This window comes from Hyposmocoma kahamanoa, unplaced genomic scaffold (assembly GCF_003589595.1).
Source record: "Hyposmocoma kahamanoa isolate Upper Pololo Valley unplaced genomic scaffold, ASM358959v1 92, whole genome shotgun sequence".
Lineage (NCBI taxonomy): Eukaryota > Metazoa > Arthropoda > Insecta > Lepidoptera > Cosmopterigidae > Hyposmocoma > Hyposmocoma kahamanoa.
The window spans coordinates 3,567,947-3,590,046 of record NW_020654748.1 but is presented as its reverse complement, the minus strand read 5'-3'; the positions used below and the strand labels follow the sequence as shown (position 1 = coordinate 3,590,046).

At 34.5% G+C, this 22,100-nt stretch overlaps 1 protein-coding gene across 1 annotated transcript in view; it reads left to right on the top strand.

Annotated features, from left to right (window-relative positions):
• Positions 1-11,503, top strand: part of LOC113236494 (5'-3' exoribonuclease 1) — a 45,697-nt gene extending 34,194 nt beyond the window's left edge. Inside the window, 3 exon segments of the mRNA XM_026472595.1 lie at positions 4,801-4,904; positions 9,743-9,842; positions 10,018-11,503. Of these exon segments, the coding sequence (XP_026328380.1) occupies positions 4,801-4,904; positions 9,743-9,842; positions 10,018-10,098 (285 nt within the window). The 3' untranslated portion in view covers positions 10,099-11,503.
• Positions 11,504-22,100: the final 10,597 nt, after the last annotated feature.

Here is a 22,100-nt window from a genome sequence, read left to right as displayed (position 1 = left end):
AATCTGAGAATAGCAAAATTAACCATTAAAATAATTGCTCCTTATAATACCATTTAGGCGCTATTTATAAAAATGAATCTTCATGCGTGAACAGCCATCCTTGAAGGTGGATTTTCTTCAAAATTAAATATGACCTCTATGGAGATACTCTTTCCAACAAAAAACGAATCATCAAAATCGGTTCACAAATACCGGAGTTATCGCGTAACATACATGCAAAAAAAATTGAGCTGAGAACCTCCTCCTTTTTTTGAAGTCGAACCATGACTTCAACCTTTTCAAGGCGAGACTGAATAGGCATTATTTACGTGTGCCTAAAAAAAAGGTGGCTTCATAATCCTCGTCGCTGTATGTGTAGTCGAAATCGTAACATTCTGCAATACTGCATTATTGTATGAAAGAAGGATGGCGGCATCCCGTGTATGTTGTGACCCAGTGTTTTTGATGACGTGCATTAAAGATACCTATCAATATTTGTGTTTCATGAAAAAAGCATCAAAAAAAGCTAATTGAGTACAGTCTTTAGAAGCTGGGGTCATAAACTTGATATAGGTTATTTTTATATCATTGTCCTGTATTTCGCTTCAGATGTTTGTTCGTAGTAGCAGAAATCAAAAAGTTACCAGTTTGTTCCTAAAAATAATAAAGAACTTGCTGAACATTCCTAAATCTGCCTAACTCTGCCACATTTAATACAACGTTAACATGTTGTGTCGCAATGAAACGGAATAAAAATTAAATCTGCCCAAATGGCAGAAATCTGCCACAAATCTGTAGCTCTAATGAAAAGGGGTACAAGTAAAATTTCACTAGAGCCACAGAAATGGTCACACTGCACGGTGGTTCAGTAGTAGGTCATACGCCCAAAATCCCGAGGTATGAATTATGCTATGATACGTAGCCTAATTACTCACAACTAGTCGTACTACTAAAGGGTATAAAAAGAATTTCAATCAGGTAGATGTCACATTTACTTTTGTGCATCGGAAGTGAACGCATTGAATTAGTCATCGTTTTAGTGTAATTACCACGTGCAAATTACCCGAACCGCCTGACGCCGTTTTTTCCGAGAATCAATTGTTAGTGACCAATTTTTTTGCTATGGAGATTCAAGTTGAAGGTATGTATTACGTATTTTGTATATTATTTTTATTTTTAAATTGAAAATTAATATTAAAAATTTGATGCTACGACGCCAGAGAAATTTTCAACTTCTTTTTTCTCTATTGTTCATGTTCAATGAAACTTTTAACTACTTTCCCCCCAAAATCCCCGCATGACTTATATATCAAAATGTTTGTTAATGTCTCTATTTTGAAATTAAACTGAATTTGGCTGCTTCTAGCTGCTTTCTTGAACAGTACAGAGGGTCTACGCCGTACGTTCAAACACGTAGCAATTGTTACGAAATTTCTATTATGCTTTAATTTTCTCAAATTCCTTTTTTTTTGTTTTAGGTGCGAATATTAAGTGTTCTTTCACTAGAACGCTTGTATTTGATACGTGGATATCTATTAAAGATAGTGATTCTGACGCAGACCGATCTAATCGAGTTCTTTATTCTCTGACACAACTACTGCCCGATGTTGAAAATTTCCGGATAGATGAGTTGGAAAACAGGATTTCGTATCTCTGTAAAAAAATTTGCACATATTGGAAGCAAGTCAGGCGATCACATTCCCGTATGGTTGCTAAATACGGTGACTGGCTGCACATAAACGAAGTTTGCCGCCTAACTTCTGCAGCTTCTCACCCTAATATCCAGCAACCGGCGGCGGCGGTTAGTGATCGTCCGTCTACGAGTGGCCATCAGTATCGGAAGGACTTCGAAGACTGCAGCGAGAGGTCGAAGCGACGCAGGATAGCAGAGTTGGCAAAGGTAGATAATTCCGCGATAAATTCGTTACTGAACGATTCCAACCGTTCTAACACCTCTTCTATGGAATTCAACACTGACGAAGTATTATCTTTAATAACTGAAGCTAAATTGACCAAGCATCAGTATTTGTTATTACGACGGTTCATAAATTCAAAATCACAGAATGCATTACCATCATACCATAAAGTGTTGGAAGCTAAGAAGAGGTGTTATCCTTCGGATGAAATTGTCACAGAATCATCTGCCGAAATAGAGTTACAGTCTTTGTTAGATCATACTACAACTCGTATACTAGAATCTCAAAGTGACGTCCTAAGTAATGTTGATATCAGTAAAGAATTTGTTTTAGTTGGTAAGTGGGGATTTGATGGTAGTACGGGGCATAGTGAATATAAACAGAAATTTTCAGATTCTAGTATCGAGGATGATGATGGTAGTTTATTTGTAACGTCATATTGTCCGCTGCAATTAATTTGTAAATCAAATACTTCCGATCCAGACCAAATTGTCTGGAAAAATCCGCGCCCTTCTTCTACTCGGTACTGTAGACCTATTCGGTTCCAATTTGCAAAGGAGACAAAGGAACTTTCTGTGAAAGAAGAATGTTATTTCAAAAATAAAATTGATAATTTACAACCGTCTTCTTTTACATTCAAGGGTTGTGAAATTAAGATACAGCATTCTTTACAGATGACTATGGTTGATGGTAAAGTATGTGGTGCTCTTAGTGACTTGTCCTGTAGTATGTGCTATATTTGTAGCGCGACACCAAAAGAGATGAACGATATTGACAAATGTCTAAGCAAATCAGTAGACAGTAGTAAATATGAATTTGGCTTATCTCCCCTCCATTCGTGGATTAGATTTTTCGAATATTTCATTCACATTTCATATAGATTAGATTTTAAAACATGGCAACCGCGTTCAGCTGAAAGTAAAGCTCTTCTTGCACAGAAAAAACAATTTCTACAGCAGCAGTTCAGGAAAAGATTAGGTCTGATTGTTGACAAACCGCGAAGTGGAGGAAGTGGCACATCAAACGACGGAAACACTGCAAGAACATTTTTTTCTAATTCAGTTATATCAGCAGAAATAACTGGCTTAGACAAAACTCTTCTCGATAGATGTTATCACCTGCTGCAGAATCTTTCGTCGGGTTACAAAATCAATAAACTAGCTTTTAAAGATTATGCCTTAGAGACTGCGCGCAAACTTGTTTCAACATATCCCTGGTATAACTTGCCTTCTTCTATTCATAAAGTACTAATTCATGGATCGGAAGTTATTGATCATTGCTTAATATCTATCGGTGAGCTCTCCGAAGAGGCCGCTGAATCGTGTAATAAATTATATAAACAATTTAGGCGTGACAACACGAGAAAAACGTCTCGAGTTGACACTAACACCGACCTCATGCACAGACTTCTTCTTAATTCTGATCCATATATTTCCAGTTTACGGAAATTGCCACAAAAGAAGAAGTCTGTTCTATCAAAAGACGTGTTAATGTTATTATGTGTTTAAGTATAAGTTGTAATGTTTAGAATTAAGGTAGAACTAATTACTTTAGATATTTTTTAGCGATAATCTATTTTAATGTGTACATACCTTTATATTATATTTGTAATTATAGGTTAATTAGATGTCTATTTAATATTTAACATTATTGTTCTTCTTATTATATTAATGTAATTGAGATTACTAGCTGTTGCAATTTAATCGTTGTTCATGAAAATTTATTTTTTGAAATGAACATTTTTTTTTACTGAATATATTGTTATTATTTTATCAAAATCCACTTATTTTATTTCTATGTACCTCAATTCATCATTATATAGCATAATTATATGCATTAACATGCATTTCAATAACATTTAGCTGCGCGAAAGCCCTATGACCGCCCTTCTTAGAGAGCTGAACCACTGTGCACTGTACTCAATCTTAAAGTGACCTTGGCAAGAGGCTTTTTGTCAAAACGTTCCTTTCCTAACTTTGGAATTGTCTAAACATTTTTGTCACATTGTGTTTTATTTTTTACTTCATCATCAATTATTGTTTAATTCATTATTTGATTAGGTATTTTATAGTTTTAATGTTTTATGTGTGTACTATAAAATAACCAACACTTTAGGTACGTAAACATTCAATGATGCCTAAAACGAAATGTACGTACAAGAACGTTACCCTAATCTATGGTCGAACTGAATCAATTGCGTTGTGTTCTTGCATCTATACTAAAATACATTGTTATGCAATTTCTTTATTCCCGACTTTTAAAAATATGCAAAAATATATTAATGACTAGGCTTAAACTAAAGATTTTGGGTTAGTTTTCGTATTCTTCTTTAGTAACAATAAAAAAATCTTCAAAGACTGCAGGTCAAGAGTACAAAAAATAGCCAGGTGTGTCTGACCGAGTATTTTAGAAGCAGGAAAGCTCCTTGTGAAAGAGTTCAATTGTACAGGGAAGTATTGCCACCTACCTATTTCTGCCGCCATGCAGTAATGTAAGCAGTACTGCGTTCCAGTTTTGAAGGATAAAGTTGCTGGCGAAATTACAGGCGCATGGGACTTGTCAACTTATGTCACAAGGAGACGGGCGCAGAGGCAGTGCCCCTCAGATTTTTGCTATTTAAAGCTCTGAGTTGCACTGCAATTGTCATGGATAGGCGTGTCGTTCACCACCGGTCACAGGACTTATTCGGCCCGTCTCGTGACATCATAAAAAAAGTAAAATAAAGGCACTGTGCTGTTATTTGGTTTGGATATTGCACTTTGAGCCACTGTTCATGAAAAACTGTGATAAATACCCAGAATACTCAGATTCAATATAAAAAATTCGTCACGTAAATTGGTCCAATAGAACATCAAACCTGGGAAATCTCCGTAATACTAAATACTGAAATATGGGACGATTCTAGTTGCAGGACAAGCGAACTCAAAATTCTCAACAGCAATCGAGCAGTGCCAGAATCGACAAGATCAACAACCCCTTCGTGCCACTACAAGTGCAGACTAGCCAGCGGTGAGTTACCGATATTCGATTAATGTTATATTTTATAATTATAATTTTTAATGTGTGACATTTTTGAACTCACGTTCGGTTGTCAAACTTAATTTTGTTTTGATTAACTGACGACGATTTTCGCACTCGTTTCATTTATTTTTCATGTAAAATTTAACTAAAAATTAACAATTAGGGCTGACCCTGTTAATGAATTGAGTTGCGAGTTTCAGTTATTATTACTATGATATTATAACCCTGTTTAAAATATATCATAATTAAGTTGATTGGTCATTCTCGAACAAGTGTTCGCTATCTACTTTCCGTGGCAATTTTTGTAATTTAAGTATTCGATTGTTTTATAGTGCAATATTATTTAATATTCGAGTATTGTAATGGCAAATATTATTTAATAATTAGACGATAATATGCTTGAATATTTTAAATAATAAAAATTGCTACGGAAATTAGATAGTTAACTCTAGTCCGAGAATGACCGTGATATATTTTAACATCGATACTCGATTTCCCTGATCGTGTCTCATCACTGGTTTATTGTATACTTTGACACGTGTCATTCTAATTAACCTAAGTTTATTGAGTATATGGTGGTTTATTTTTCTTTACCTGTCTATTCCAAGTTCTCCGTTCTAGCGGAGTAAAAATTGCATTATACTAAACACGAAATAGTATTATCCCTGTGACACTTAATTTTGACCGTTGCCATAGGGATGAGGTAAAGGCGATAGACTTTTAGTGTATTTGAATTTTGAAGCAAAGATTCTCTTTTGTAGTTTTATTTATCTGACGTATTTTGAACAATGTATAGATGTGTGAACTGTTTTGTATTGTATTGCAGGCTGTAATTCAAATGCAATTTAAATTGATATTTTAGTAAATTTCTAAATTATTAATATCATTCATATATAGGTTTCAAAAAAGTAATAACACTGCCATGTCAATTCATTGCTTATGATTAAAATTCATACTTTAAGAATTAATACACGTGCTATACATTTTTCATTAAGTTGTCGAAAACTTTATCAATACACCTCATCTCTAGCAAATGCAGTGTAATGAAGTAACCTTTGCATATTGGCGTAAAAAATTTATGAATTAAAAAAAAAAATGTTTTTGCTCTCGTTTCTCACAGATAAAAATTGATTTGGTGTTAGTTTTACTTTAATTTAATGTATGATTCTAAGACTGGATCGCCTGAGACTTTGTAACAATGGGGCACTAAAGGTATGGTCAAATACAAAAACACATTTTATTTTTTCCTACTAAACTATTACATTTATAGCAAAATGTGATATGACAATATTTAATTAGGACAACAGGATCTCTCGATTGGCACTTTTTTAGAGAGGTATCGTGAAAAAAATCCAGCGTCCGCAATATCGCAGATCCGACCCACTGTGCGTCGCAAAGTTAAGATAAATATAGTGTACCTGCCTGTCCCCAACTACGTCAGTTTTTAATGTTATTAAGTGATTTCCCGAATCCCGAAAACTTTTTTCGTTTCTGTAAAAAAACTACCTATTCCGATCCCTGCTCATCAGACAGCAAAAACATTAATTTATTAAAACGAACTTAAGTCGTAAGCAAATATTGGAGTATTTTTGAAAAGTCTAGATTTCTGAATGCGCCTATTTTATTTTTTAACGAATTTGTACATATTTGATTGCTAATTTGTGTGTATTTTAATATTTTTAAGCATTTATTTCTCGATACCTGTCCAATACTCTCTTAGATTTTTATGTTTGACATGAAAATAATGAATTTCAAAATATATAAATATATATTTTGAAAAGAAATGTATTGGAAAATCATTACAATTAAAGCCTTGCCTGCGACTCGAGCTTAAATTCTTATCACGTTTGCAAACCTCCACAAACAATGATGACCTCAGTGGCTCAAAGGCTTTGTGCTGTGAGCGCTGGGTGAGGTCTGAGATTCTATTCCCGGTAGGAACAATTTTGAGATATTAACTTTTCTATATGATTCTAATCTGTTCTAGATAATATACACTTGTGTGAATTTCGTTTCTCTGATGCTTATTGTAAAGGGAATTAATTCCCTTCAACACATTTCAATAGAAATGAAGTTTTCCGGCTTGTATTTATTCATGTGCATGACTAAGTTTTCAGTCACGGTTCGCAAAATAAGTACTTAAAAGGAAATAATCAAATACTTATATTATTTACCGAGGCAATCTGCGCCACTTCATGAGTACTCAAGCTGTTGTTATTTAATGGTATACATCATAATATTCATAGTACTGCCACTTGTTGTGTCCTACTTGTATTATAATAAACACTTCATATTTTCAATTACATGCGTACGGCCTTTTGAATTTTGAACGACCATATGCATAATACCTTAATTTCATAACTCTGCGTGCGTTTACGCAAACTGCTGAAAAGTAACCTTTTTTTTTACTATTTGCAATTTAAAAATGATACTGGCTACTATCGTGACATATTCGCTGTTAATTTTCTTTTGCAAAATTACCGACACTCTTTTATTTAATACGTTTCGTACATGTCGGAAGAAAAAACAAAATGTTTAAAAATATGCAACTATTTTTTTAAATAGACTTGTGTCCCTTTCTAATAAATCGCACTACTATTACAATGACGAATTAGTTTTTCATTGATTCTCAGAAAGTCCACTTTTTGAGTTAATACACTATTGTATTAACAGTACGAAATCCCTTTCAAATGTAATAAAGGCATTACACTTACTGGGACGTTGAAATAAAAAGTAGCCATAGTCGTCTTTTGTTTCGTACTTAGGTAGATCACTTTTCTGCGGCCCTTCGTACATCCGTACGTACAAGAGCCTAGTTCATGCCCTCTGAAATGCGTTTGCGAAACTGTCTTCATAAATATAATGTGCCAGAGAACCACACCAATTGCCTGGAGTTAAACGAGGGATTTCCCAGTGTTATGAGTATCACAGCAACGGAATTCACTTTGGGGCACTTCGCAGACCACCCAGACCAGAACCAGTTTAGAAAAGTTCATTCCCCAAATGGTCCTACCGTAAATAGAACTCGGAACCTCTGCATCCAGCGCCCAGAGTGTAAACCGTGAGGGCGCGTTCCCATTATATTGTCACGACAGATAGTCATGTGCAATTTAAAGTGTCGTGGTTTGTATATTTAAATAAAGTTGTTCACGCAAAGAACAACACGATTGACTGTCGTTCACGACTTTTTAACGTTACGACGACAGGCTGTCGAGACTATGGGAAGAGCTAGAACGACAGTCGTCCGACATAGATAATCGCAGCTTTAAACGTTTCTGTTGTGCAAACGACAAGGCGGCTGCCGTGAACGGATAAATTGTCGTCACGATCACGACAGTCACGACAGATAGTCGTGATATGGGGACAGGCTATACGCGACAGTCATCCAACGATAAATAAAATGTTACATAACGACATACTGGGGACGCGCCCTTAGGCCACTGAGGTCGTCTAAAATGTATAAGACGCTACGTAATAAATTATTTCAAATTAAAAATATCATTATTTCAATGTAAGCAATACAGATTCCCCTGAAATGTACAAGAGATAAACTTAAGAAACTTAAACTTAAGAAGTTCTATTTGTAAATAGATATTTGATTCTAATACTCCGAAGCTGTATGTATACCCTTGCCTAACGTTTTGTATATAGCTTTTGTTTCACAATAGTTTTATTCGTAAATGGCAAATTTTTACCATCAACGAACTTGCGAAGACCACTGTCAAGAACATTAACTTTTCCATTTTTCGTGTTGGTATTATTTCTGTCACTATTTTCATGAAAACGAAACCGTTTTTCTTAACACATATTTATTTATTTTCATTCAAATGTTGTGAAGGCAGTGGAAGAATGCTAATTTCTTTTAACTGGTATCTCAATCGTATTGGAAATGAATCCTCATCATGTTTATGTTCCTTCCTACATTGGTGTTCACAATTTGATGTAGTACCTTGTTTTTACCAGTTTATATCGACACTGCTTTATCTAAATGGTTTCAACGTGTAAAAAAATTAAACATAAAAATGTAAATAAACATTATTGCTTTTTATGTACACATCTACACAGTAAAATTAATAATGCAAAGGATATACATACGTTAAACAAAAGAGAACGCAAACATCAAGTAGTGGAGTATATCCATAAACTGACCTGTGATGAAACCGAGAAGTTTTAGTCATACAATAGTTTTCCTTTTCTAACGATTTTCATTCTATTCACAGAGAGGTCGCTATCGCACTTAAAATTATAAATTTAAATTTAGGCCTACTTTTGAAGACAATGTTATTTTTAAAATCTGTCCAATGTTCTTGTATTCACGGTGAGTTGCGACTCCTCCTACGTAAAGTATCGTATGTCGAAATTGCCAAGTTTACAGGGGAGCGTTTTAAAGTTTTGTATTTACTGGAATGAGCATTGTGACTAGCATTTCTCAGTTTTATTCGGCAAAGCTCGTTACGTACATAGAGTATTATAAAATCCTAGATATCGATCAGATGAACAGCCACAATTTGTTTTATAATTTTATACTGTCACCCGACCCGCCCAGTCTCACTTTAGTTTACCCCCTTGTTGACGCACATCCGCGTGAGTGTAAAATTATAACAAATTGTGGTTGTTCATCTAACCGATATCTAGGATTTTATAATACTCTATGTGATTAACTAGCCTTGCTGATTAAAACTGAGAAATGCTAAAGTCACGTGTTATTCAAAACTTTAAAACGCTCCCTGTAAACTTGGCAATTTCGACATACGATACTTTACGTGGGAGGGGTCGGTTTATAAACTAATAAATTTGTTATTATGAACATCTCTATTTTGTCATAGGCGAGTACAAAACTCGGGTCCACGGCAGAGTAGGAAGCATTTGGAAGGGCTGCCAGAGCCGCAGCCTGTCATGCCGTTACCACAGGCGTCGAACCCATCTGTAAGTATTGTTCTTCTGTCTTCTTTCTTATATAATATACAATAAAGACTTAACTAAGTTTGTATTAATAGTTTATTAATTGTTTGAGCTTCAAAAAGAATCACAATGTGTCCACTCACTGAAGTTTTACAAAAAAAAAGATGCTATAAAAATTATTAAAAAACAGTATTCACAGCAGGTGCAACAGCAACAAGCGCGGCCGCAGCGCAAGAAGAAACCGAGAATAGCCGCCAACTTGCCCTTCCAAATAGAATAATTATTTAGTTAACTAACCTTTCAGTTCAGTTTTAGTTAAACAACTCAGATCTCCGTGAAGTCCAGTAAACAATAAGTACTGACCTTTGTAAGGATACGAATCATAAGTGACGGCGTTTCTAGAGTTTTACGGTTCTGCACCGGATACGAACACATCGAAAACATCAACACACCCCAAACTATTCTACAACTTATATAATTTAGACTGATTTAATTATCATGCTTGTGAACCCCGTGGACCATCAGCATACACCACGAGATTAAAAAAATCGTTCTGAACTCATAAATCAACTAATAAATAAATTTGGTTTATTATCATATTTATCATACACATTTGGTTTTTTACCATGCAACAGGTGTGTAGCCAAACCGCAAGTATAGCAGAATCCGAAAACCTGTAGAAACGCAGTAATTTAATAATTATTTTAATTTCGTCATAATAATTTATAGTTATATATGATTCTGTTGTATTTTTCCCAAAATTAAACTCAACACGTCCATTCTCTTACTTTGTTTGACGCATATCGTTGACAGTTTATTAAAATGCATGTGTATGCATGCATTCACATGGTTTAGTTGTTACAAAGCACAGATAGACAAAACTCAGTAATTTCATTCTAGAGTTTGCGTCCCATGGAATATCATGGCAGTGTTCTGAAATCAACCAATCAAAGCCGCTTACACGTGTCATTTCTTTAGCGGCTCTCAGATTGGTTGTTTTTGTTTAAATGATCAATGAAAAGCCTCCTCATCATTGACTTCAATTAAACGTTCATTTCTTAGACTTAAAAAATAGCAGATGAATGAAGACCTCTATTAATACAAACTTTTTATGTCATGTTACACTACAGTCTACAACGTACCATAGGTCACAAAATAAACTATCTTTTCTCCCTGTATATTTCTAATATAGCATATGGATTTGGGTTTTTAAATTATGCAATAACGTTTAATTCACAAGATTGGATGTGTATGTTGCATTATTATAATGACGCGCAAATAAAACAAGTTGTGAAATACTATGAGTTAGACATAATACTGGATTACATAACTGACTGAACACATTATAAAAACACGTTTCGATTCTTCTATTTCGTCTCAACCCGGTATGTCAGCTAGCGCGGTCGAATTTTATAATTTTTATTCTGGGTTGTAAACAATTCTTAACAAAAAATTCCCTACAAAACTTAAAATGTGTTTAAGGCTTGCTTTACAACGTGTGTGGAAGGAAATAAAGACTCTAAGATTAAAATTCGACCAACTCTTTGTATAAGACGTAAGACGTAAAAACAGAGTTTTGGACCTTGACGCGTTTGAAATATAAAACTGAAATCAATTAGTTTGTAATTTTAACTCAACGTCGTCGTAGCATAAAAAGAAATGTACATTCTGTAAATATATAAGTGTTGAGAATCTATTTTTGACGAACGAATGGATCAATTTTTTTATACATTTTGAATGGAAAGGTTTCACTGAATAAAAGACATTTATTTTCTATAACTTCTTTTTTGACGAAACGCCCATAGATTAAATATTAATTTAATGTTTCAATGGGTGGGTATGCGTCATAATTTTTGAGAAGGTTTTTGAAAATGAAGCAAGTGATGAAGCCTTGTATAAAAATGAATTTATCCTAGCAACTTTGCCTTCCTGTATACAGTGTACAGTTTTACGATCGTAGGTTCTTGTCAACTTGCAACTTGCTGACAGTGGTACCAGTTGTAAATAGCAGTGGTAACTGATCCCACTACTACGATGAGTGCGGGCAGTTAAAAAGGGTAACAGTGATTGAATTAGAATACGACCTTGCACATAACAACACTATTTTTTATATAAAATAGTGGTTTCCCATCTGGCAACATGGTCACTGCATTATTTTCTGAAGTCCAAGCGACAAACTTGCTAATTTTACGGGAACTGGCATATATAGTTATTATCTAGGAACATTTTAATCCATATCGTTAAGGTAAATTTGAAATTAAATAGGTTACGTGTTCTGATAACGATTTGTACAAGTTTTCAAGAAAATAATATTACTGCGTAATCTTAACCAAATGTAAATCTTAACTAAAACATTTAAGGTAACCTTTTAATTGTAGTAACGACCTGATGAGCGCAGTATAATGAATAATACTTTATTATATATGAATGATACTTTAGAATAAAATAGGTTGTAAATGCAATAGTCGAAATCCGTAAAATTCAAATAGGAAGCTTGGACTATTAGAATTTGGTAGTGTTGCAAGTTATGTGTGTAAGCATGTATGTGATTTAACACTCTAATTGACGCGCGCTTTGTTTGGGACTGAGGGTTAAGACATGTTGGGAGCGCATCCTCAAAAAACGCGGCATTTTCACAGACAAAACGGCACACTGCGTCAGTTAGTGTGAATAAACCCTTCTGCCTTGTACACTCAAAGTTATTTAAATTGAGAATTATCCAAATAATAACAAAGAACATCATAAGTTTTGATTCTCCAAAACTATTCACACTTGTGAAGAATTCTTTAGAATTTCACAATCTTGTGTATTTGAACTACCGGCTCAAAACTTTCGATGTTCCGTTGCTGTTAATAAATAATTATAATATACGATTAATATTTTAAAATCGCACTAGGTTAGTAAAGGACAATTCTGATACACGTTCTATTTCTTTATATTAAATCTCACGTTAAGATTTATTTACTTTGGAGAGAATAAACAGACCTAGTAAATACGCTTATGTCCGTTTTCACTAAACTTAAGTACGTATTAAACCAATGCCTAAATTGATAAAACACTACAAAACACAATGTATTAAGAGTTTTTTGCATGGCAAGCGTCCGTTTAAGAGCGGTTACACACGGTCACTTTTAGCAGCGCGTCTGCAGCGATTCAGTCTACTTTTACTCACACGCGCGACTTACGTTTTTAATGATTCAACATAAGCGACTGCATCGATGCAACCTCCTGTAAATGACAAGTGACACGTTTCATAAATACGCGTTTGTATTGCTTAAGCGTGGTGTGTTGTCGTCCATATAAATACATGGAATTACAACCGCCATGCACCCGACCCGACCCGCACCCGTTCTCTGTATGCTTCACGCTTAAATGTCGCAGTGTGTAACTGTTCTAAGACGTATTTAGTTTAGTGCAAGTGGACATCAGTGCCTTAAAAATGTGTAACAGAACATGCCTCATTGTTTTGATTCTTAGAAGTACAAATTAATTATATTAAATGTCTTGATGGTAATATGTTTAACAGTCTTTATTACAGTTTTATAGATGACTGGTAAAATATACTAGACAAACTAACATAATTACTATCATTGCTATCCACGATTGTAATGGTGCTCCAGTAAGTTATAAAACAATATGAATGATACGTATTGTAATAAGAAATAATTTTCATTGATAATATACCACTCAGTTAAAATCGACGACCTAGTTTGCATAATACGGTAGCCAGTAAACTGGAACATTCTCCTTGATGGTTGCTTGTGAGACTCTTGACTAAACAATTACTATGAAATCTCTCCAGTAACAAAATTTACGATTATTACAATTCTCGCGTTAAAGTTTTATAACTTCAGTGTGAGGGTACCAAATACACGCGATACTGTATACGATCTTTTTTTAATAAAAATAGTTTAGTGAGATATTTGACTATAAATTATAGTTGTCAATCACATGTAACCATTAATATTTGTTTCAATTTAACTCATGTAACCGATATAGTATTCAATTGATTGTGACCTAATAAATCTATTGTTTGAACATCAAATCAGTAATATCAAGAAATATTAAATAAATGGAACGCACGATCGAGAAGATTGTAATTGTTTTTTTTTTTATCCCATTGTTCATAAATAGTTAAGGATTTTTTTTTACAAAAACTAATGTTGGGTAACGAAAAATTTCTGAAAAATATATTTCGAAGACTCATGTTTTACGTTTACACATCTTTTAAAGTTTTTTTTAGCACGAATTATAAAATAAAATATTATAAACTAAATGTCATATCACTGTTAAATGTAGAAAAAATATCATTTTCTAAAATGGAACTTTTTCCATGACCCAACACTAACAAAAACCATCAAGGCTAAGAGCAAACCTAACGAGACAAGGCGGCTGAAATCATGCGCAGGCAATTATGTCCTATCGTGACATTGCGCATGAACAATTCCACCAACCTAAGCATAACAATCGTAACTGTCGGTCGATTTTAAGTAGTTCGCAGTATTTCTACATGTTGTTCGATTCAATCGCGTAATTATTTGTCTGAAGCCTGAGTCGAACATTACAGTTTTCACTATTTTGTAAAACAACATCTTGTACACAAGTTCATACTTTTTGGGCTACTGTGCGTTCCCCTTAGCAGTCTATTTCGTACCCGTGGTATAAAAAAGCCACATGTGATCGTACGTCATTGCTTTTATGACATGAATGTAGTAAAATTAAAAAGTTAATTCACAGTAATTAAATGCAGTGTGAAATCGCATCTCTATTTCGATACGTATTACGCCTTCTATAGAAAAATGAAGAAATGCATCTCTGTTTTTCAGTATAAATTGCATTTTAAAAATGGTTTAGGATCAGAATTTTTTGCAGTTAGTCTATGTTTTACCGGAGCTACGTGATAATAAGGTGTTAACAAGTTATTGACTAATTTCGTTCCTAGAATTTCTAAACCTCTCTCCTAAAAAGTTGTGATTTTACAGATATGGCCTTATACTAAAGGTGCTATTTTTGACCATAGCGCCAAGAATTTTTTTAAGGCTTTCGAGGTTATTCACTAAATGATCACTAATTTCACGCTTCTTACCACAGTATGACTTCTTTTTATTTTCCCGATAATTCGGAACGGTTGCACGCTCCATGCTCACGGGTTGACTGGACGACGGCAGATGACAGCTTTAAGAGCAGACATAATATCTGTCTACCCTCTTGCGAAATATCGGGAAAATAAAAAGAATTATGTATTAATAATTATAACAAACTAGTGGAGTAATTTCACAAAAATTAAAATACAGTGAACAGTGACAACTCTCGCCAGGACTTGTAGCTGTAAAGGTACTAACTGGGTGATAAATCTTTCATAGATTTCTCATAGATGACGCTACGACTAAAAAGTCGTTGAAAAACCAAATACAAAGACAACGCAAGCACATAGAAAAATTCGTAAGGTCCGCAGGTTCGTTCCGTGGGTGGCTTAGTTGAATAGCGTCTAGCACGGTAAGCTAGAAGACGTCGGTTCGAACCCGGCCGGCTCGAAGGAATTTTTTCTGAGTGTTCAATCTTTGTATTAATAATTATAACAAATAAAAAGAAGTCATACCGTGTTAAGAAGCCTGAAATTAGTGATAGCGCCAAGAAATTATCTCAAACAGACTGCAACGGGGACACGTTCTTTAGTCACATACGCTCTTTCTAATTTGTGCAAATATCCAATGCACACTTTCACTACTACGCGTCGTCAAAGGTTGACCACTGTTAATTCCTCTATATTGTCATATGGTCCATCGTTCTGAACAGAAACTGCTACTAAATTTACCTAATTTTACCTATTAGTGGGGAAGGGTGAGTATTTGAAGAAGGTAAACCGATGTAGAAAAAGTCCCTAGTGCAGCAAGTCCTACAATACAAGACATTTCAAGTTCCTTACCTTATAATTAGAAGTCGGAACTGACGGAGACTACTTACCTAAACTTTAAGGAAGAAATATATATATAGTGGATAATATCTCCCTTTCAAATTCCGGAATTATTGAATTGTATTTTGTTCTTCATTTTTATATGTACTTAGCGATTACTTAACTACGTTAGTGTGTTTAGAAGACAAATTTTGTACCTGTAAGAATAATATAACTTGATTTGAGTTTATGCATTTTATTTTTAATCATTCCTGATTAAAGAGGGAGGTATTATCCACAATTGTTTACTTGAGTATAGCTAAATATTCTATGCCTTGTTAAATATTATCTCTGCTAATAATAAATGATTATCACTAATAACTTTTTATTATTTCTGTTTCGGAATATCGGCGCTAATAATTAGAAAAAATGCCGTAGTAAGGGCAAGGTATGGGTAATATAGCTGTTTCTGAATATCAATCATATCTAAACTACACATCGAACTCTGATTTCGAAACTATATATTTTCTGAAACTATATATTCATGGATGCGGCATGCGCGCTGCGTTGATACATTGCCGTTACTGATATTGGGAATCAGATTTCGAAACTATATATTATAACCCGCGTACGCCCTGATACGTTGCCGTTTGATTAAATCGTATCGTCCACCATTGGATGGGAACGCGTTACGCCAGAATACTATAATTTCCTTCAAAAAATTAACTTCCCTTCATATACAGTTTCGAAGACGCACAAAAAACGGTTTCGCGTTGATATCCACTCAGTGAATATTTGATACCAAGCAATATCGGTATATACTTTGGAAAATATACGATTTCGTGTTGGTATGCACTTGGTAATAAATAAATAATAAAATGTTTCTTTATTTATGTATACACCCATTAATAAATTTAACATTATTAATTACATTACATAACCAATTAAATTGACTAATAAGTAATAGCTCGGCTTGATTCGGCATCGTTATAAAATACGCGATGTGGAGCAATATCGATATACAGTTTCTAAAATACACGATATCGTATATTCGATATTGCCACAATGTATAGATTCAATTACTATATATGATTTGTAACGCTCATCCCTAGTAAGAGCGGTTACACACGGCGGCTTTAGCAACGATGCAGTAGCGATGTAGTCGCTAGTCGTCTACCTTTACACATACGCGCGATTTTAAGCAGCGATGCAATGTCGATGTCGCTGTGTGTAACCACTCTAATAAGGCAAGTAGGAAACGTTAGTGATAAACTTTTAGGGTCTCTTTCTAATCATGAAATTATAGAACTTTTTATGGTTATGGGGGTTTCGAAAATTAATGTACTCTCAACAAAGGTAATGATATCGATTATTATCCATTTCATTAAAGTTAAAACGTAGCTGCTTATAAAAAATTCACTAAGTAATGCCTATACCTACTCATGGACATAAATATTTTGAGACGCGCCAAAAAATTGTTTAATTATGATAATGTTCATATTGTTATGAACTACTGGCCACATGTACTAAAACATTTTAATCGAAATCGCTACAATTAAGTTAAAGTCAATCTTTTTTCAAATTAAACGTTCTGGTATTTGTGACCAGTAGTTCATATTCATATGAACCTCTGGGTGTTGAGTTATGGTAACAATTTTTATTTTATTTTATTATATTTGGGGAGCTTACAGCTACTTTTACAATATAGATTTAAGTATGATCAAACAGATGCCAATTAAAAGCTTCCACATTTGAACTTAAGAAAATAATCTTACAATAACACAAGCTTAAAATTACAATGATACATCTAATTATGAAAACACAACAATCACCTTATAAGTCATTTGATAAGAAGTTATCAATCATAATAGCTTTTACATTTATAACGCTATTACAGAAAAGGTCTATGCGACCGTCATCATTATGCATTGTTATCATAATTTAACATTTTTTTAGCGGTTTTCTAAATATGATTGCAGTTTAGAGCATAATAAGTGAACGAAAAATGTGAGTAACGTAATAAATTAAATTTTTTATTGAATTTATATTCAATTATTTTTTGTAAAATTACTCCACTAGTTTGTTATAATTATTAATACAAAGATCGAAAACTTACAAAAAATACTTTCGATCCGGCCGGATTCGAACCGACGTCTTCTAGCAAACCGTGCCAGACGCTATGTCAACTAAGCTATAATCAACTCTCAAGCCACACCCTTTTCACTTCTGAAAGATCCCTCATGTCATAAGAGGGAGGGAACATACGTACAGGAAACATGGACTGTAGAGCTAGCACGATAAGGCGCGACATAAAGCACGAGATCTCTATGCGAGAATATCTCGCGCTTTATGTCGCTCTCGCGCTAGTCGCGTCCTATAGCACGATAGGACGCGACTAGCCCTCCAGAAGTTCAATTTTGTCGACTGTGCGAAAGAGAAAGGTCATCAAACCTTTTATGTTTTGGAATTTGGAATGTTTTGAATTTTTTATTTGAGGTTTATGTTATGAAATAAGGTCATTATAATTAAAAACTGGTTGTATTGTGCGAAGTGATTGCGTTATTAGTGTATTTTTCGATTTATAAACTTCGAAATACTATAAGTAAATTGTAATTTAGTACCCGCTATTTTTTTAGTGGGCATGTAATGGATATGAACTCGGTTACATCACTTGGATACGATCATACTACTGTATCACTTAAAACAAACAGTAAACAAGTGAATAACGCGTCAACACTTGATAAAATATGAATTTAATTACAATAAGTGCTTGTAGAGACGTGTGTTATCGGTACTTCACAGAATTACTTCTGGCGGGCTAATAAAGTCTGTATTCTGTGTTTGGCGACACTTTATCCTACAACTCGGACAAGGTAGGTGCTTTTAATTCTTTTTTTTGTATTATTTTTGTTAGGTAAAGTAAAACAGCGTGTAAGAAATGGTACATAAAAAGTAAACTTTGCAAATATGTTGAAGTACTCTATACTCGTATTAAGTAAGTGAACAAATGACAGCCCAATATTCAGCTAGTGCACAAGGTCTCACGTAAGGCATGCTAAGTATGAGAATTGAGGAAAAATTTGTCGGTTCTCCCACATTCCTCATATTCGCCTGTGGAAAGGTATAACGTCTAACGTGCATTTGGAAATATAGAAAACTAAAAAGAAAAACTACAAAAGTTTCAGCTTTTCCATACATCAACTAGTTGGACGTTAGACGTTTTACCTTTCTAGAGTCGAATTATGTAATTTATTTTATGACAATTCTTATATTAGCATTATATGCTTGCAAATCTGAAATAAATGTATTATTATTATTTATACAGGTTCGGGTGATACTTTGCGGAAATCCCAGTTAATAAAAGTGTGGTAATTTTACCGCGAACTGAAAGTTAAATGGTGCAAAGTAGCTGTCCTTGTGTTGAATTTTTTTTAATACAGTTAACGGAAACAAAAAAATCGACAAGCTCAGCTATTTTGCTCGATTTAATCTTCACTGCAAGCAAATTAATTCACTTCAATTTTTATTAATATGGATTTCCCCAAAGTAACGCCTGAATCTATTAATCAGGTATTTTTATATTATTCAACACTACTAGGTGAATGTTACCTAAACTGGGTTCCGCGGACCCCAAGACCCTGGATTTGATTTCTTATTTATTTTATTTTTTTAAATTTTGTGTTATTTATGGAGTTTTCAGGTTTTCGCGATTGTTACACATAGGAAATGAAACAACTTTTTTTCTTTTTTCGTATGACAAATGGGTTATTAATATAAACACATTAAAGTTTCAGGCCATTTACAGGCTCCATGGTCACGGCTTTGAAATATATGTGATTTAGAAAAAAAACTAGTTTCGTTTCCTTTGTGTTAGTATTTATGTTATTAATTTTATACGGAGGGAAAATGTAAAATTAAAAAAAGAAAATTAACTGTATAAAAAAGTATTCACTTCACTTTTTATTTTTATGGCTCCATCATTATGAGAAATGATGATTTTGCCAATGTCACGGTTGAAAGAAAAAAAAAACGAAACAAAAAAAAAATTCGCTAAGCTCTAATAGGACATTAACCGGTGTTGGTAAGTTGGACCACGGGAGTACTCAGTTGAGAATGTAAAACAAAACAACAAAACAACATTTATAAATATATGTTATTTAAGTGGATAAATTTACATAGAGTAACAATAAGGGGGGAGTATTCAACAATGACGCAGCTATTTTGCATAATCTTTAACCTTCACTGGGTGTCCAGAGTAGCAAATCAATTTGCGTCCATTTGTATTCATGCCTTACATCCTGGAGAGACCCGTATGCGACATCGTACAGTCGGCAGTTAATATTGCACCGGACAAATCTTATATTGGAAGGAAGTACCTGACCACATTCCCGCTGGAATTTAAAAAAAACTTCCCGCTGGAATTTAAAAAAAACTTACAAAGATACCCAAGATACCTAATGATTTCGTATTTTTAGTACTACATTGGTATGTACAGTTATTTTAAGGTTGTGTGTTACGTCTTAAATACTACCTCAGCTCGAATTTAAATCTTTCCCGTTCTAATACGGTTCATTTTGCTTGGGTCAAGTGGCAGGGAAACTGGCTTTATTTCATAATTAATTTTTTTACAAACGACATTAAAGCTCATTGAAAAATGTATATCGCATACTATAGTTGTTCTATTTAGTTCAGTTGATATGAAAAAAAAAATATTGGCATATATATATAAATATAATTGAATACAGCGGTTTTCTTGTAAAATTTCGAGGTAAGTTTGTGTTTTTTTCTATCGTGAACATTTTTAAGAATCGTGTTTTCACACCGTGTACTAGTCAGTGTGTATCCTCAATTTTACTATATGTTTTTTCCAAAGCGATTGATTCAACGCTTTCACTGTTACGCGGGATCAACCAAGGACATGAGCAATAAAGAGTATATAGAGAGCGTCATCTGTACCGCGTCGCGCAAGCTTGGCATCCTGAACAAGGTGCACCGATTTTTTACTCCAGAGCTGCGATACCTGTTGTATAAAGCTCAGGTCCAAAGCAGCATGGAGTACTGTTCGCACCTTTGGGACGGCTCTGCCAAGTACTTGCTCGATGCCCTAGATGGACTGCAGCGCTACGCCTTCCGTGTTGTCAACGATCCTCATGTAACTGAGCATGCGGAGTCGTTACAGCTTCGCAGAGATATAGCGTCTCTTAGCGTATTCTATCGCCTGTACCACGGTGAGTGCTCTGAAGAGTTATTCAACCTTATCCCTTCCTCTCCTTTCCATCAGCGGACCACCCGTGCCGGACTGCGTTGCCACAGTTGGACGGTCAGTTCAATACCGTCCCGCACTAAAAAGTTTGGCAATTCGTTTTTATGCCGAACCATCAAATTGTGGAACCAACTCCCGGCGCATGTATTCCCTCCCCTCTATAACATCGGGTCCTTCAAACGTAGTGTGAAGAAGCATTTGGCCAGACCGGCAAAATGATAGTGACGGAGTGAAGATATTTGTGTTTTCCATCCGTTACTCTCATCTTTGGACTGTATTCGCACTTTCCATCAGGCGCGGTGCAGTCATTTTGCCGAGTCACAATAAAAAAAAAAAAAAAAAAACCAAAGCCATTTGAAGTTGTATAGATTCTTAAGTATACATTTAATTTTCTCTTCAGCTTTTAACACCGACTGCTGATTATAGACCTCATTCCGCTCTTGGGCTATTTGCATCCAGGCTTTTCTGGTTACTATGACTATATCGTCCAGCAATCTAGCCTTCTGCAGTCTGACGGTTCTGGTACTGGTCCTCGGTCTCCTCTCTAGTTCTCTTCGGCTCGCTTGGTCTCAGTCGTCACCACTGGTTTTGTGCCTACTGGCGACATATGGAAAAAAACCCATAATTATGTTACCAGATAGTGACAAACGAGAAAAAAAAATATCGGTTGTTGCCAGTGGTGATTTCCACTGGCGACAAATGGGGGAAAAACCCTTATGTTACCAGGTGGTGACAAATGTGATATAAAGGTCTGTTGTTACCACTAGCGACAAATGGGATTTAAAATATCCCAGTAGTTGCCAGTGGTAACAAATGGAATTAAAAAAATCCCAATTATTATTTGTTTATTGCCGCCATGGAATGGGAATAAAATAGAATTCGAGTTTAATTACTTTTACAATGATTCAGACAGAATTTTATTGTATTATTATATATTTCGTTGCGCAATGATATGCCTCACATTATAATATTAGTTAGCCTAGTGTGACCTCGGATTTGTTGTGTTTTTATTTTTTATTTTGACGCTCAGAATCTCCAACGTGATTTTTGGATGCATTGTAATGTGAAGGTCCAAATTTCTGCTCTGTAGACCATGCCGCTAAACACATTTATTAATAATACATCT